At 38.2% G+C, this 17,573-nt stretch overlaps 1 protein-coding gene across 3 annotated transcripts; it reads right to left on the bottom strand.

The window, feature by feature from the left end:
* Positions 1 to 11,436: 11,436 nt before the first annotated feature.
* LOC124067624 lies at positions 11,437 to 15,450 on the bottom strand. Of its 3 annotated transcripts, XR_006844781.1 has the most exons (7): positions 15,331 to 15,450; positions 13,322 to 14,303; positions 12,508 to 13,202; positions 12,329 to 12,395; positions 12,135 to 12,219; positions 11,726 to 11,829; positions 11,437 to 11,617 (listed from the first exon to the last, which is right to left on the bottom strand). XR_006844781.1 is itself a non-coding variant. In XM_046405152.1 (5 exons), exons 1-2 carry the CDS (start codon positions 15,398 to 15,400, stop codon positions 13,672 to 13,674), a joined length of 702 nt encoding a protein of 233 aa, XP_046261108.1. In that variant the 5' UTR covers positions 15,401 to 15,450; the 3' UTR covers positions 11,437 to 11,617; positions 11,726 to 11,829; positions 12,508 to 13,202; positions 13,322 to 13,671. The 3 variants fall into 3 exon arrangements, 1 of the variants encoding a protein (XP_046261108.1); XR_006844780.1 differs by lacking the exons at positions 11,437 to 11,617; positions 11,726 to 11,829 and adding an exon at positions 11,917 to 12,026; XM_046405152.1 differs by lacking the exons at positions 12,135 to 12,219; positions 12,329 to 12,395.
* Positions 15,451 to 17,573: the final 2,123 nt, after the last annotated feature.

Below are 17,573 nucleotides of genomic sequence, written 5' to 3'. Positions count from 1 at the left end.
CTCTACTAAGGACAAACAGAAACAAGTGGAAACAACAATGAATATCTTGAGCAAACAAATACTAAACAACTATATTTATTCTATATTTATTCTATTACCTTCTGAAATGAGAGGGCTCACAGGGCATGTTGTCTCCTTTGCTCGTCTCCTGTCTCCTCTGGCCTTGGTCTGGACTTGATTCTTCCTTGTTTCCTCTCCTCTGTCTGAAAGACAAATAACAGACAGACTGGAGCTGCAAAAAACGTCAATAACCAGCAGAATTGTTTTAGTGTATGAAACTTCAGTTGAATGATGACAATATAATGATAAAAAGAGAGGAAATGTAGACTTATCTTTTTTAAGTAGAGGGCTCACACTGCATGCTGTCTTGTCTCCTCTCTATTAAGGACAAATAGAAACAAGTGGAAACAACAATGAATATCTTGAGCAAACAATAAAAAAAACCCACTATATTTATTCTATATTTATTCTATTACCTTCTGAAATGAGAGGGCTCACAGGGCATGTTGTCTCCTTTGCTCGTCTCCTGTCTCCTCTGGCCTTGGCCTGGACTTGATTCTTCCTTGTTTCCTGTCCTCTGTCTGAAAGACAAATAACAGACAGACTGGAGCTACAAAAAACGTCAATAACCAGACAAATTGTTTTAGTGTATGAAACTTCAGTTGAATGATGACAATATAATGATAAAAAGAGAGGAAATGTAGACTTATCTTTCTTAAGTAGAGGGCTCACACTGCATGCTGTCTTGTCTCCTCTCTACTAAGGACAAACAGAAACAAGTGGAAACAACAATGAATATCTTGAGCAAACAAATACTAAACAACTATATTTATTCTATATTTATTCTATTACCTTCTGAAATGAGAGGGCTCACAGGGCATGTTGTCTCCTTTGCTCGTCTCCTGTCTCCTTTGGCCTTGGCCTGGACTTGATTCTTCCTTGTTTCCTCTCCTCTGTCTGAAAGACAAATAACAGACAGACTGGAGCTACAAAAAACGTCAATAACCAGACAAATTGTTTTAGTGTATGAAACTTCAGTTGAATGATGACAATATAATGATAAAAAGAGAGGAAATGTAGACTTATCTTTCTTAAGTAGAGGGCTCACACTGCATGCTGTCTTGTCTCCTCTCTATTAAGGACAAATAGAAACAAGTGGAAACAACAATGAATATCTTGAGCAAACAATAAAAAAAACCCACTATATTTATTCTATATTTATTCTATTACCTTCTGAAATGAGAGGGCTCACAGGGCATGTTGTCTCCTTTGCTCGTCTCCTGTCTCCTCTGGCCTTGGTCTGGACTTGATTCTTCCTTGTTTCCTGTCCTCTGTCTGAAAGACAAATAACAGACAGCCTGGAGCTACAAAAAACATCAATAACCACCAGACAAATTGTTTTAGTGTATGAAACTTCAATTGAATGATGACAATATAATGATAAAAAGAGAGGAAATGTAGACTTATCTTTCTTAAGTAGAGGGCTCACACTGCATGCTGTCTTGTCTCCTCTCTATTAAGGACAAATAGAAACAAGTGGAAACAACAATGAATATCTTGAGCAAACAAATAATAAACAACTATATTTATTCTATATTTATTCTATTACCTTCTGAAATGAGAGGGCTCACAGGGCATGTTGTCTCCTTTGCTCGTCTCCTGTCTCCTCTGGCCTTGGTCTGGACTTGATTCTTCCTTGTTTCCTGTCCTCTGTCTGAAAGACAAATAACAGACAGCCTGGAGCTACAAAAAACGTTAATAACCAGCAGAATTGTTTTAGTGTATGAAACTTCAGTTGAATGATGACAATATAATGATAAAAAGAGAGGAAATGTAGACTTATCTTTTTTAAGTAGAGGGCTCACACTGCATGCTGTCTTGTCTCCTCTCTATTAAGGACAAATAGAAACAAGTGGAAACAACAATGAATATCTTGAGCAAACAATAAAAAAAAACAATTATTTTATTCTATATTTATTCTATTACCTTCTGAAATGAGAGGGCTCACAGGGCATGTTGTCTCCTTTGCTCGTCTCCTGTCTCCTCTGGCCTTGGCCTGGACTTGATTCTTCCTTGTTTCCTCTCCTCTGTCTGAAAGACAAATAACAGACAGCATGGAGCTACAAAAAACGTCAATAACCAGACAAATTGTTTTAGTGTATGAAACTTCAGTTGAATGATGACAATATAATGATAAAAAGAGAGGAAATGTAGACTTATCTTTTTTAAGTAGAGGGCTCACACTGCATGCTGTCTTGTCTCCTCTCTATTAAGGACAAATAGAAACAAGTGGAAACAACAATGAATATCTTGAGCAAACAATAAAAAAAACCAATTATATTTATTCTATATTTATTCTATTACCTTCTGAAATGAGAGGGCTCACAGGGCATGTTGTCTCCTTTGCTCGTCTCCTGTCTCCTCTGGCCTTGGCCTGGACTTGATTCTTCCTTGTTTCCTGTCCTCTGTCTGAAAGACAAATAACAGACAGACTGGAGCTACAAAAAACGTCAATAACCAGACAAATTGTTTTAGTGTATGAAACTTCAGTTGAATGATGACAATATAATGATAAAAAGAGAGGAAATGTAGACTTATCTTTCTTAAGTAGAGGGCTCACACTGCATGCTGTCTTGTCTCCTCTCTACTAAGGACAAACAGAAACAAGTGGAAACAACAATGAATATCTTGAGCAAACAAATACTAAACAACTATATTTATTCTATATTTATTCTATTACCTTCTGAAATGAGAGGGCTCACAGGGCATGTTGTCTCCTTTGCTCGTCTCCTGTCTCCTCTGGCCTTGGTCTGGACTTGATTCTTCCTTGTTTCCTCTCCTCTGTCTGAAAGACAAATAACAGACAGACTGGAGCTGCAAAAAACGTCAATAACCAGCAGAATTGTTTTAGTGTATGAAACTTCAGTTGAATGATGACAATATAATGATAAAAAGAGAGGAAATGTAGACTTATCTTTTTTAAGTAGAGGGCTCACACTGCATGCTGTCTTGTCTCCTCTCTATTAAGGACAAATAGAAACAAGTGGAAACAACAATGAATATCTTGAGCAAACAATAAAAAAAACCCACTATATTTATTCTATATTTATTCTATTACCTTCTGAAATGAGAGGGCTCACAGGGCATGTTGTCTCCTTTGCTCGTCTCCTGTCTCCTCTGGCCTTGGCCTGGACTTGATTCTTCCTTGTTTCCTGTCCTCTGTCTGAAAGACAAATAACAGACAGACTGGAGCTGCAAAAAACGTCAATAACCAGACAAATTGTTTTAGTGTATGAAACTTCAGTTGAATGATGACAATATAATGATAAAAAGAGAGGAAATGTAGACTTATCTTTTTTAAGTAGAGGGCTCACACTGCATGCTGTCTTGTCTCCTCTCTATTAAGGACAAACAGAAACAAGTGGAAACAACAATGAATATCTTGAGCAAACAAATACTAAACAACTATATTTATTCTATATTTATTCTATTACCTTCTGAAATGAGAGGGCTCACAGGGCATGTTGTCTCCTTTGCTCGTCTCCTGTCTCCTCTGGCCTTGGTCTGGACTTGATTCTTCCTTGTTTCCTCTCCTCTGTCTGAAAGACAAATAACAGACAGACTGGAGCTACAAAAAACGTCAAAAACCAGACAAATTGTTTTAGTGTATGAAACTTCAGTTGAATGATGACAATATAATGATAAAAAGAGAGGAAATGTAGACTTATCTTTTTTAAGTAGAGGGCTCACACTGCATGCTGTCTTGTCTCCTCTCTATTAAGGACAAATAGAAACAAGTGGAAACAACAATGAATATCTTGAGCAAACAATAAAAAAAAACAATTATATTTATTCTATATTTATTCTATTACCTTCTGAAATGAGAGGGCTCACAGGGCATGTTGTCTCCTTTGCTCGTCTCCTGTCTCCTCTGGCCTTGGTCTGGACTTGATTCTTCCTTGTTTCCTGTCCTCTGTCTGAAAGACAAATAACAGACAGCCTGGAGCTACAAAAAACGTCAATAACCAGACAAATTGTTTTAGTGTATGAAACTTCAGTTGAATGATGACAATATAATGATAAAAAGAGAGGAAATGTTGACTTATCTTTTTTAAGTAGAGGGCTCACACTGCATGCTGTCTTGTCTCCTCTCTATTAAGGACAAACAGAAACAAGTGGAAACAACAATGAATATCTTGAGCAAACAAATACTAAACAACTATATTTATTCTATATTTACTCTATTACCTTCTGAAATGAGAGGGCTCACAGGGCATGTTGTCTCCTTTGCTCGTCTCCTGTCTCCTCTGGCCTTGGCCTGGACTTGATTCTTCCTTGTTTCCTCTCCTCTGTCTGAAAGACAAATAACAGACAGCCTGGAGCTGCAAAAAACGTTAATAACCAGCAGAATTGTTTTAGTGTATGAAACTTCAGTTGAATGATGACAATATAATGATAAAAAGAGAGGAAATGTAGACTTATCTTTTTTAAGTAGAGGGCTCACACTGCATGCTGTCTTGTCTCCTCTCTATTAAGGACAAATAGAAACAAGTGGAAACAACAATGAATATCTTGAGCAAACAAATACAAAACAACTATATTTATTCTATATTTACTCTATTACCTTCTGAAATGAGAGGGCTCACAGGGCATGTTGTCTCCTTTGCTCGTCTCCTGTCTCCTCTGGCCTTGGCCTGGACTTGATTCTTCCTTGTTTCCTCTCCTCTGTCTGAAAGACAAATAACAGACAGCCTGGAGGTACAAAAAACGTCAATAACCAGCAGAATTGTTTTAGTGTATGAAACTTCAGTTGAATGATGACAATATAATGATAAAAAGAGAGGAAATGTAGACTTATCTTTTTTAAGTAGAGGGCTCACACTGCATGCTGTCTTGTCTCCTCTCTATTAAGGACAAATAGAAACAAGTGGAAACAACAATGAATATCTTGAGCAAACAATTAAAAAAAACCCACTATATTTATTCTATATTTACTCTATTACCTTCTGAAATGAGAGGGCTCACAGGGCATGTTGTCTCCTTTGCTCGTCTCCTGTCTCCTCTGGCCTTGGCCTGGACTTGATTCTTCCTTGTTTCCTGTCCTCTGTCTGAAAGACAAATAACAGACAGACTGGAGCTGCAAAAAACGTCAATAACCAGCAGAATTGTTTTAGTGTATGAAACTTCAGTTGAATGATGACAATATAATGATAAAAAGAGAGGAAATGTAGACTTATCTTTTTTAAGTAGAGGGCTCACACTGCATGCTGTCTTGTCTCCTCTCTATTAAGGACAAATAGAAACAAGTGGAAACAACAATGAATATCTTGAGCAAACAAATAATAAACAACTATATTTATTCAATATTTATTCTATTACCTTCTGAAATGAGAGGGCTCACAGGGCATGTTGTCTCCTTTGCTCGTCTCCTGTCTCCTCTGGCCTTGGCCTGGACTTGATTCTTCCTTGTTTCCTGTCCTCTGTCTGAAAGACAAATAACAGACAGACTGGAGCTACAAAAAACGTCAATAACCAGACAAATTGTTTTAGTGTATGAAACTTCAATTGAATGATGACAATATAATGATAAAAAGAGAGGAAATGTAGACTTATCTTTTTTAAGTAGAGGGCTCACACTGCATGCTGTCTTGTCTCCTCTCTATTAAGGACAAATAGAAACAAGTGGAAACAACAATGAATATCTTGAGCAAACAAATAATAAACAACTATATTTATTCTATATTTACTCTATTACCTTCTGAAATGAGAGGGCTCACAGGGCATGTTGTCTCCTTTGCTCGTCTCCTGTCTCCTCTGGCCTTGGTCTGGACTTGATTCTTCCTTGTTTCCTCTCCTCTGTCTGAAAGACAAATAACAGACAGCCTGGAGCTACAAAAAACGTCAATAACCAGCAGAATTGTTTTAGTGTATGAAACTTCAGTTGAATGATGACAATATAATGATAAAAAGAGAGGAAATGTAGACTTATCTTTTTTAAGTAGAGGGCTCACACTGCATGCTGTCTTGTCTCCTCTCTATTAAGGACAAATAGAAACAAGTGGAAACAACAATGAATATCTTGAGCAAACAATTAAAAAACAAACAAACACTATATTTATTCTATATTTACTCTATTACCTTCTGAAATGAGAGGGCTCACAGGGCATGTTGTCTCCTTTGCTCGTCTCCTGTCTCCTCTGGCCTTGGCCTGGACTTGATTCTTCCTTGTTTCCTCTCCTCTGTCTGAAAGACAAATAACAGACAGACTGGAGCTGCAAAAAACGTCAATAACCAGACAAATTGTTTTAGTGTATGAAACTTCAATTGAATGATGACAATATAATGATAAAAAGAGAGGAAATGTAGACTTATCTTTTTTAAGTAGAGGGCTCACACTGCATGCTGTCTTGTCTCCTCTCTATTAAGGACAAATAGAAACAAGTGGAAACAACAATGAATATCTTGAGCAAACAATAAAAAAAAACAATTATATTTATTCTATATTTATTCTATTACCTTCTGAAATGAGAGGGCTCACAGGGCATGTTGTCTCCTTTGCTCGTCTCCTGTCTCCTCTGACCTTGGTCTGGACTTGATTCTTCCTTGTTTCCTCTCCTCTGTCTGAAAGACAAATAACAGACAGCCTGGAGCTACAAAAAACGTCAATAACCAGCAGAATTGTTTTAGTGTATGAAACTTCAGTTGAATGATGACAATATAATGATAAAAAGAGAGGAAATGTAGACTTATCTTTTTTAAGTAGAGGGCTCACACTGCATGCTGTCTTGTCTCCTCTCTATTAAGGACAAATAGAAACAAGTGGAAACAACAATGAATATCTTGAGCAAACAAATACTAAACAACTATATTTATTCTATATTTATTCTATTACCTTCTGAAATGAGAGGGCTCACAGGGCATGTTGTCTCCTTTGCTCGTCTCCTGTCTCCTCTGGCCTTGGTCTGGACTTGATTCTTCCTTGTTTCCTGTCCTCTGTCTGAAAGACAAATAACAGACAGACTGGAGCTGCAAAAAACGTCAATAACCAGCAGAATTGTTTTAGTGTATGAAACTTCAGTTGAATGATGACAATATAATGATAAAAAGAGAGGAAATGTAGACTTATCTTTTTTAAGTAGAGGGCTCACACTGCATGCTGTCTTGTCTCCTCTCTATTAAGGACAAATAGAAACAAGTGGAAACAACAATGAATATCTTGAGCAAACAAATAATAAACCAACTATATTTATTCTATATTTACTCTATTACCTTCTGAAATGAGAGGGCTCACAGGGCATGTTGTCTCCTTTGCTCGTCTCCTGTCTCCTCTGGCCTTGGCCTGGACTTGATTCTTCCTTGTTTCCTCTCCTCTGTCTGAAAGACAAATAACAGACAGACTGGAGCTGCAAAAAACGTCAATAACCAGCAGAATTGTTTTAGTGTATGAAACTTCAGTTGAATGATGACAATATAATGATAAAAAGAGAGGAAATGTAGACTTATCTTTTTAAGTAGAGGGCTCACACTGCATGCTGTCTTGTCTCCTCTCTATTAAGGACAAATAGAAACAAGTGGAAACAACAATGAATATCTTGAGCAAACAATAAAAAAAAACAATTATATTTATTCTATATTTATTCTATTACCTTCTGAAATGAGAGGGCTCACAGGGCATGTTGTCTCCTTTGCTCGTCTCCTGTCTCCTCTGGCCTTGGTCTGGACTTGATTCTTCCTTGTTTCCTGTCCTCTGTCTGAAAGACAAATAACAGACAGCCTGGAGCTACAAAAAACGTCAATAACAAGACAAATTGTTTTAGTGTATGAAACTTCAGTTGAATGATGACAATATAATGATAAAAAGAGAGGAAATGTAGACTTATCTTTTTTAAGTAGAGGGCTCACACTGCATGCTGTCTTGTCTCCTCTCTATTAAGGACAAATAGAAACAAGTGGAAACAACAATGAATATCTTGAGCAAACAATTAAAAAAAAAAACACTATATTTATTCTATATTTACTCTATTACCTTCTGAAATGAGAGGGCTCACAGGGCATGTTGTCTCCTTTGCTCGTCTCCTGTCTCCTCTGGCCTTGGTCTGGACTTGATTCTTCCTTGTTTCCTGTCCTCTGTCTGAAAGACAAATAACAGACAGACTGGAGCTACAAAAAACGTTAATAACCAGCAGAATTGTTTTAGTGTATGAAACTTCAGTTGAATGATGACAATATAATGATAAAAAGAGAGGAAATGTAGACTTATCTTTTTTAAGTAGAGGGCTCACACTGCATGCTGTCTTGTCTCCTCTCTATTAAGGACAAATAGAAACAAGTGGAAACAACAATGAATATCTTGAGCAAACAAATAATAAAAACAACTATATTTATTCTATATTTATTCTATTACCTTCTGAAATGAGAGGGCTCACAGGGCATGTTGTCTCCTTTGCTCGTCTCCTGTCTCCTCTGGCCTTGGTCTGGACTTGATTCTTCCTTGTTTCCTGTCCTCTGTCTGAAAGACAAATAACAGACAGCCTGGAGCTACAAAAAACGTCAATAACCAGACAAATTGTTTTAGTGTATGAAACTTCAGTTGAATGATGACAATATAATGATAAAAAGAGAGGAAATGTAGACTTATCTTTTTTAAGTAGAGGGCTCACACTGCATGCTGTCTTGTCTCCTCTCTATTAAGGACAAATAGAAACAAGTGGAAACAACAATGAATATCTTGAGCAAACAATTAAAAAAAAAAAACACTATATTTATTCTATATTTACTCTATTACCTTCTGAAATGAGAGGGCTCACAGGGCATGTTGTCTCCTTTGCTCGTCTCCTGTCTCCTCTGGCCTTGGTCTAGACTTGATTCTTCCTTGTTTCCTGTCCTCTGTCTGAAAGACAAATAACAGACAGACTGGAGCTGCAAAAAACGTCAATAACCAGCAGAATTGTTTTAGAGTATGAAACTTCAGTTGAATGATGACAATATAATGATAAAAAGAGAGGAAATGTAGACTTATCTTTTTTAAGTAGAGGGCTCACACTGCATGCTGTCTTGTCTCCTCTCTATTAAGGACAAATAGAAACAAGTGGAAACAACAATGAATATCTTGAGCAAACAAATAATAAACAACTATATTTATTCTATATTTATTCTATTACCTTCTGAAATGAGAGGGCTCACAGGGCATGTTGTCTCCTTTGCTCGTCTCCTGTCTCCTCTGGCCTTGGTCTGGACTTGATTCTTCCTTGTTTCCTGTCCTCTGTCTGAAAGACAAATAACAAACAGACTGGAGCTGCAAAAAACGTCAATAACCAGACAAATTGTTTTAGTGTATGAAACTTCAGTTGAATGATGACAATATAATGATAAAAAGAGAGGAAATGTAGACTTATCTTTTTTAAGTAGAGGGCTCACACTGCATGCTGTCTTGTCTCCTCTCTATTAAGGACAAATAGAAACAAGTGGAAACAACAATGAATATCTTGAGCAAACAAATACTAAACAACTATATTTATTCTATATTTATTCTATTACCTTCTGAAATGAGAGGGCTCACAGGGCATGTTGTCTCCTTTGCTCGTCTCCTGTCTCCTCTGGCCTTGGCCTGGACTTGATTCTTCCTTGTTTCCTGTCCTCTGTCTGAAAGACAAATAACAGACAGACTGGAGCTGCAAAAAACGTCAATAACCAGCAGAATTGTTTTAGTGTATGAAACTTCAGTTGAATGATGACAATATAATGATAAAAAGAGAGGAAATGTAGACTTATCTTTTTTAAGTAGAGGGCTCACACTGCATGCTGTCTTGTCTCCTCTCTATTAAGGACAAACAGAAACAAGTGGAAACAACAATGAATATCTTGAGCAAACAATAAAAAAAACCAATTATATTTATTCTATATTTATTCTATTACCTTCTGAAATGAGAGGGCTCACAGGGCATGTTGTCTCCTTTGCTCGTCTCCTGTCTCCTCTGGCCTTGGCCTGGACTTGATTCTTCCTTGTTTCCTGTCCTCTGTCTGAAAGACAAATAACAGACAGACTGGAGCTGCAAAAAACGTCAATAACCAGCAGAATTGTTTTAGTGTATGAAACTTCAGTTGAATGATGACAATATAATGATAAAAAGAGAGGAAATGTAGACTTATCTTTTTTAAGTAGAGGGCTCACACTGCATGCTGTCTTGTCTCCTCTCTATTAAGGACAAATAGAAACAAGTGGAAACAACAATGAATATCTTGAGCAAACAAATACGAAACAACTATATTTATTCTATATTTATTCTATTACCTTCTGAAATGAGAGGGCTCACAGGGCATGTTGTCTCCTTTGCTCGTCTCCTGTCTCCTCTGGCCTTGGTCTGGACTTGATTCTTCCTTGTTTCCTCTCCTCTGTCTGAAAGACAAATAACAGACAGCCTGGAGCTACAAAAAACGTCAATAACCAGACAAATTGTTTTAGTGTATGAAACTTCAGTTGAATGATGACAATATAATGATAAAAAGAGAGGAAATGTAGACTTATCTTTTTTAAGTAGAGGGCTCACACTGCATGCTGTCTTGTCTCCTCTCTATTAAGGACAAATAGAAACAAGTGGAAACAACAATGAATATCTTGAGCAAACAATAAAGAAAACCAATTATATTTATTCTATATTTATTCTATTACCTTCTGAAATGAGAGGGCTCACAGGGCATGTTGTCTCCTTTGCTCGTCTCCTGTCTCCTCTGGCCTTGGCCTGGACTTGATTCTTCCTTGTTTCCTGTCCTCTGCCTGAAAGACAAATAACAGACAGACTGGAGCTACAAAAAACGTCAATAACCAGCAGAATTGTTTTAGTGTATGAAACTTCAGTTGAATGATGACAATATAATGATAAAAAGAGAGGAAATGTAGACTTATCTTTTTTAAGTAGAGGGCTCACACTGCATGCTGTCTTGTCTCCTCTCTATTAAGGACAAATAGAAACAAGTGGAAACAACAATGAATATCTTGAGCAAACAATTAAAAAAAAAACCCACTATATTTATTCTATATTTATTCTATTACCTTCTGAAATGAGAGGGCTCACAGGGCATGTTGTCTCCTTTGCTCGTCTCCTGTCTCCTCTGGCCTTGGCCTGGACTTGATTCTTCCTTGTTTCCTCTCCTCTGTCTGAAAGACAAATAACAGACAGACTGGAGCTGCAAAAAACGTCAATAACCAGACAAATTGTTTTAGTGTATGAAACTTCAGTTGAATGATGACAATATAATGATAAAAAGAGAGGAAATGTAGACTTATCTTTTTTAAGTAGAGGGCTCACACTGCATGCTGTCTTGTCTCCTCTCTATTAAGGACAAATAGAAACAAGTGGAAACAACAATGAATATCTTGAGCAAACAATTAAAAAAAAACCCACTATATTTATTCTATATTTACTCTATTACCTTCTGAAATGAGAGGGCTCACAGGGCATGAGGTCTTCTTTGCTTGTCTCCTGTCTCCTCTGGCCTTGGCCTGGACTTGTTTCCTCTCCTCTGTGGACTCACAGCGCATGCTTCTCCTTTGCTGGTTTCTTGTCTGGTCTGGTCTGGTCTCGGTCTGGACTTGATTCTTCCTTGTTTCCTCTCCTCTCTAAAGGAAAAATGAAAGGTAAGGAGTACAACAGTTAACATCTTCAGCAATGAGACACAGAGAAGAATGACAAATCAATACAGGAATTCAAAAATTACAGAAAATTACCTTTTGAAATGAGTGGACTCACAGTGCATGCTGTCTCCTTTGCTTTTTCTTCTGTCTGGTCTGGTCTCGGTCTGGACTTGATTCTTCCTTGTTTCCTCTCCTCTCTAAAGGAGAAATGAAAGATAAGGAGAACAAAAATGAATATATTCAGTAGTGAAGCACACAAGAGAACAACAAATCAACACAGGAAATCAGAAAATGTGTAATTACCTTTTGAAATGAGTGGGCTCACAGCATATGCTGGTCTTTCGCCTTGTCTGGTCTTGGCCTGGACTTCATTCTTCCTTGTTTCCTCTCCTCTCTCTAAAAGAAAAATGGAAGATAAGGAGAACAAAAATTAATATAATCAGTAATGAAGCACACAGGAGAAAGACAAATCAACACAGGAATTCAGAAAATGTGTAATTACCTTTTGAAATGAGTGGGCTCACAATGTATGCTCGTCTTTTGTCTCCTCCGGTCTTGTTCTGGACTTGTGTCCTCCTCTCCTCTCTCTAAAAGAAAAATTACAGACAAGTGGAGTCAACAGTTAGCAAAAACAGCCATAAGAATTATTTCACTGTATGAGACTTCAGATGGTACACTGGAATAACTGTATGTTACTTTTTTATATAAGATGTCAGACAGCCTGCTGTTTTGTCTTCTCTTGTCTCTTCTCTGCTTCCCTTTTCTTTGTTAAAGACAAATGGAAGATAAGAAGAACAACAGTTAACATCTTCAGCAAGGAGACACAGAGAAGAATGACAAATCAACACAGGAATTCAAAAATGACAGAAAATTACCTTTTGAAATGAGTGGGCTCACAGTGCATGCTGGTCTCTTGTCTTGTCTGGTCTCGGTCTGGACTTGATTCTTCATCAGACACACAGGCAGCTCCAAGAAATAAAGAAAGCTGCAAGACGCACACAATACGCTGACCTGTGTGCTGTGTACAAATGTCCAGTTTTTACTCCTTAGCCAGTCTCATGTCAGCATGAGGATAAGAAAACAGTGCTCAGTGCTCTCTGCATTGGTGTCCTTCCTCTTCCGCCTCTGTTGTTGAGACTTTGCGCAATGTGCAGACTGTCCTTCTTCTCTGCAGTCACTCACTGTCCAGTGGCTTTCCAACTCAGTGTTCTCAGAGCACAGGGGAGATGACCGTGGTCACATGGTCGGTGGTTTGTACTTCAGGGCTCCAAGCTCCGCTCAAGAAGATCTGGAGTCAGTATAGCCGGAGGAGAAGGCTTGGAGCTCGCAGTGGGCGCCATCAGATCTGATGGTCCTTCCGTTTGTCCCTGCTCCACCTGGTCGAAGGTCGTGACTGCCTGAGATAAGTGGAAGGTTTCCTTTAATGGAATTAGAGGGAAATCCTTGGAGCTTGTGATGAAGTTGTGATACAGGCTCAGGATGGACTCCCTCATTGTGCCTACACTTGTGGTGCTCAGAGGACGGTTCCTCACGTCGGTTATTATCGCTCGAAGGACTGGGGTTGGGGTATCTGAAAGACAAAATGACAAAAAAGGAGTCAATAATGGTCAATAACCTCAGCAATACAATACATGAAAGAACTATTTTTCAATATATTTTTCGATAAACATCAAATAAATATGTATTTACTTTTTTTTTTTGTTTGTTTGTTGTTTTGTCTCCTCTTCTCTCAGGAAGGTGAGTTTCTCGTGGTTCTTGTAGTTTCACCATATCAGACACACAGGCAGCTCCAAGAAATAAAGAAAGTTGCAAGACGCACACAATACGCTGACCTGTGTGCTGTATCCATGATGAACAAAACTGTATACAAATGTCCAGTTTTTACTCCTTTGCCAGTCTCATGCTTCATATGGTCCACATGGGGCCCTGGTGCCAGACGCTACCAAGGGCCTCACCAGCCCTGCCAGGCGCACAGGCTGGTCCTGACGAGCAAAAACTTCACCTCTTGCCACCCTGCCGGCATGAGGATGAAAAGGCAGTCAGACTCTCATGCGTTTGGAGAGGCTGCTGCCTTTGCTCCCCGTGTCAGTGTCACTTCTCTTCCTCTTCCTTTGTGGAGGCCTTGCACACCGCACAGAGATTGGAGTAAACTGACAGAGGACTGACATGAGAACTTGTCCATCTTCTCCGTAATCGCTCAGTCTCCAGCGATTCGTCACTTCTGTCATGTCAGGACGGTACACGGGGGAGATGACTCTCGTCACAGTCTTTCCATCAACCTCCAGGCGTCGGACACGGTTTCTGCGGTCCGAAGTCACGGCTCCCAGCTCCGTCTTCTCAGGAAGAACCGTAGTCAGTATAATCTGATGAAATGAGACGGTGCCTGGAGCTGGTCGCATCAGACCTGGTGGTCTTGCCATCAGAGAAGATGGGCAGATGTTCTCCCTCTGCTCCTCCTGCTGCTCCATGTTGATGAAGGGTGTAACCAACCGATATGAGCGGAACCTTCCTATGAATGGAATTACAGGGAAGTCCTTAGAGCCTGTGATGAGGTTGTGATACAGGCTCAGGATGGACTCCCTCATAGAGTCCACGCTTGTGGTGCTCAGAGGACGGTTCCTCAAGTTGGTTACTTCTAGCTGGACGACGTCTCCTGGCTGAGACAGTGTATCTGAATGGACAATAACATGTGTCAGAATGACATGGCTGGACGCATTAAAGTCCTGACAAAAAGCTGTGCATTTATGGCTTTAAAGCATCGTTCACATCAGTTCACACAGAAGAACAGAAAGACTCACAGCAGGACCTTATGATTATTTATGTTGTACAAGTCTAGTAAGAGTAATGTGAAGCCCTTACAACACAACATGACATTAAACAACTTTGAATTTATAGAGTTTTATATATATATATTAATATATATTAACATATTAATATTTGATATATTTCTAAAAGTTTATGTTCTGCTGTTATATTTTAACATATGCTACAAGTGAATGAAACATTGTTTAAACAACATTGTCATTGTCACATGTTTACCTCTCTTACAATAACATGAGGAAGGTGGTGTCTTTCATTTCTATGCTTCCATTAAATGAAATTTTAAACGATATCAATTCAGGTAGTATAATGCAAACAACAACTGTACTGTGCATAAACTTATTTCACCATAATAAGTTTCATATCTCTCTCTGATGTACGGCAGCAATATTTAAATCCTCTCATCCATCTGAATACAAACAACAGTGACAGCAGCCGTCTGTGCGCGCCGCGTTCTAACAGCTGACTGCGGTCTCCATGACGCGCGGAACGCACACAACTTTTAGCATCTTTTAAAAAACGGCCCAGTCGCCGTCTTTGAACAATACATTCGATATCAATCTCAATTTCCCTCAAAAACAAATTTTTCTCAATCACTACATAAATATTCTGACTCTTTTTTTTTTACCTGCCACATGAACATTCAGTAAAATCCATGATCTATTATGATTATTACACCGAGATAATAAGCTTAACTTATTAAGTTAAATTAAATATTTAATATGTTGATCCTATTTCTAAGAAAATACTTTCAACCAACAAAATATATACTTCAACATATATTTCATGTAATGATATATACAATATTACACACAATTACAATATTTATATATATACATATCAACCAGCAGTAGTACAATGTGTACAATGTGTCTTACCATAGCGCTCATCCAGGAGTTGAACGATGCCAGCGCTGAGCAGGTACTTCTCACGGCGCGAAGCAGCCATTGTTTCCTTGCTGCAAAGACTCTTCTTTCAGATGTTTCGAAGAAAAGTTGAAGATTCACTTTTGAACAATTTAGCAGTTGCTTCACAGTTCAAGAGTTTCACTTGTCCACAGTTCAGCTCCTCGTTCAGGTGCAGACTGGAATTAGAATTGTGGCCTCCGCTTTTAAAAGAAACAGGTCAAAACACGCCAATCCATCACCTTGACTACCTGGACACCGTTCGCTACTTATGTCCAATCATCATCATCATCATCATCATCATCATCATCATCATCATCCATCCATCCATCCATTTTCTATACCGCTTATCCGTCAGGGTCGCGGGGGAGCTGGAGCCTATACCATCATCATCATCATTATTATTATTATTATTACCATTATTATTATTATTATCGTTATTATTATTATTATCATTATTATTATTATTATTATTATTACCCTGATTAAATATTTCTCATTTATTGTCAAATTGCTTGTACACAGTTTATCAAATAGATACGGCCTCTTCGTTCATAGGCTGGTCATAATGATAATAATAATTATTATAATTTGTTCGTGCTGACATAATGTAAGTGAAGAAGAGCTTTGGGAAAAGGGTTGTATTTGTATTATGTGCGCAAAGTTATTTCGTAAATCATTCAGGTGTACATCTGACGCTAGATTTCATTATTAGCCACTGTCCGTTCTGTTAAATATATGTTTTAGTTGGGTGATTAAAACATTTCCATTCAGTCAGTCATCACCAAACTTACTTTGGATTGGAGATACTCAGAGGAGGAAGCCTCCTTCTGCTCGTTCACATTCCTACACAAATAAATAGAGACAGACACACACTTCGGAACAAATGATCAGACGAGCTGTAGTGGCGTCATCTGTCCACCAGGTGTCAGGATTTACTATCCATGTGAATTAAAATAACCGTTTGAATGAGGCGCTGAGATGGATGTTGCTGTTATTACTGAATGACAAATTATTTTGGGGGGTGTTTATACGTTTGCATCAGAATGTCAAGGCTGTGGTTAGGTTCACGGTTTTATTGATCTAATTAACCTGCTGTTCAGTTTGATTTTATATTTTGTATTCCAGCACTCTTCATGACTTTTCTGCTCCACTACATTTCTTTAACGGCTGTAGTCACAGCTTATACTGTTATAGACTTTACTAAAGCTGATTCATTTATACCAACCTCCTCAACACCCAGCACTAAAATTCAGTGTCCATGTTCGTGCGTCAGGATTAATAATCATATAGAATAACAGCCTATAACTCTGAGTAGGGCCATAATGTTGTGTAATGAGTACTTCTACTTTCTGTACTGTCAAGGAATGTTGCTGATAATACTTCTGTACTTTTAGTTCAGCAAAATGTTAAATGTATTTGCACGATTTCCGCTTTGTGGTTATTACTGAAATAATCAATGTTTCCATAATCTGTTGGTTTGTTAAAGATGAATGAACACATTTTAAAAAGGAACTTTTAAGTCATTTCAAAGTCAGGTCATGTGTTATGCAGCAAGAAGAACTAAACCAGGCAGTTTTTAGAGGACGTATTTTGCGGTGTGCTACAAAGCAGAGCTGGTTTGCTCTACAGCACAAGAAAATGGATCAGTTTCAGTACGCCTTAGTCTGGAGACGTCTTCTGCTCCGAGGTCCCACATTCAAGCGACCATGTCCACTAAATTTATTATGGTTTTGCTTAGGAGCAGTATCACCATGGATCAAGTTACTTTGAGTAGAAACAATCCAAAATGGCTAAAACATCTTACTGATGTAGTAACTAAAGTCACCAAACTCCACATATTTATGTGTGAAATAGAAACTGATGATTATATAAGGCTTTCTCACAGACTGAATATTATATTCTTGGCTGTCTCTTTGTGTAACAATGCAAGGTGTATGGATGTCAAATTTGAAAATATAATCTAACTAACATATGCATCAAACGTGTTATGCATACAGATTGCTGGTCAGCACACGGTGAACCCCAATTGTTTCTTTAATTCCTGAAGTTTCATGTAGCACACAAAGAGTCCACATTAGAATTGTAGCATTAGCTTTCAAGCAAAGAGTGAGATTCGTTTTTTGTTTTTTGTTGGGAGCTAGCCCTAGGCTGCGTGCAGTCCCTGAACACAACAATATATCCCTCCAGGTATGCCGACAATGGAAGACAATATT

Source organism: Scatophagus argus, chromosome 11, assembly GCF_020382885.2.
Source record: "Scatophagus argus isolate fScaArg1 chromosome 11, fScaArg1.pri, whole genome shotgun sequence".
Classification (NCBI taxonomy): Eukaryota; Metazoa; Chordata; class Actinopteri; family Scatophagidae; genus Scatophagus; species Scatophagus argus.
The sequence above is the reverse complement of the archived record's forward strand: the minus strand, read 5'-3'. Positions and strand labels throughout refer to the sequence as shown.

Excerpts from the sequence above, each read along its gene's own strand:
- LOC124067624 (XM_046405152.1), bottom strand. The coding sequence starts at position 15,400 with ATGGCTGCTTCGCGCCGTGAGAAGTACCTGCTCAGCGCTGGCATCGTT. Across the intron at positions 14,304-15,330 it reads ACTCCTGGATGAGCGCTATG|ATACACTGTCTCAGCCAGGA; the intron begins GTAAGACACATT and ends TTGTCCATTCAG.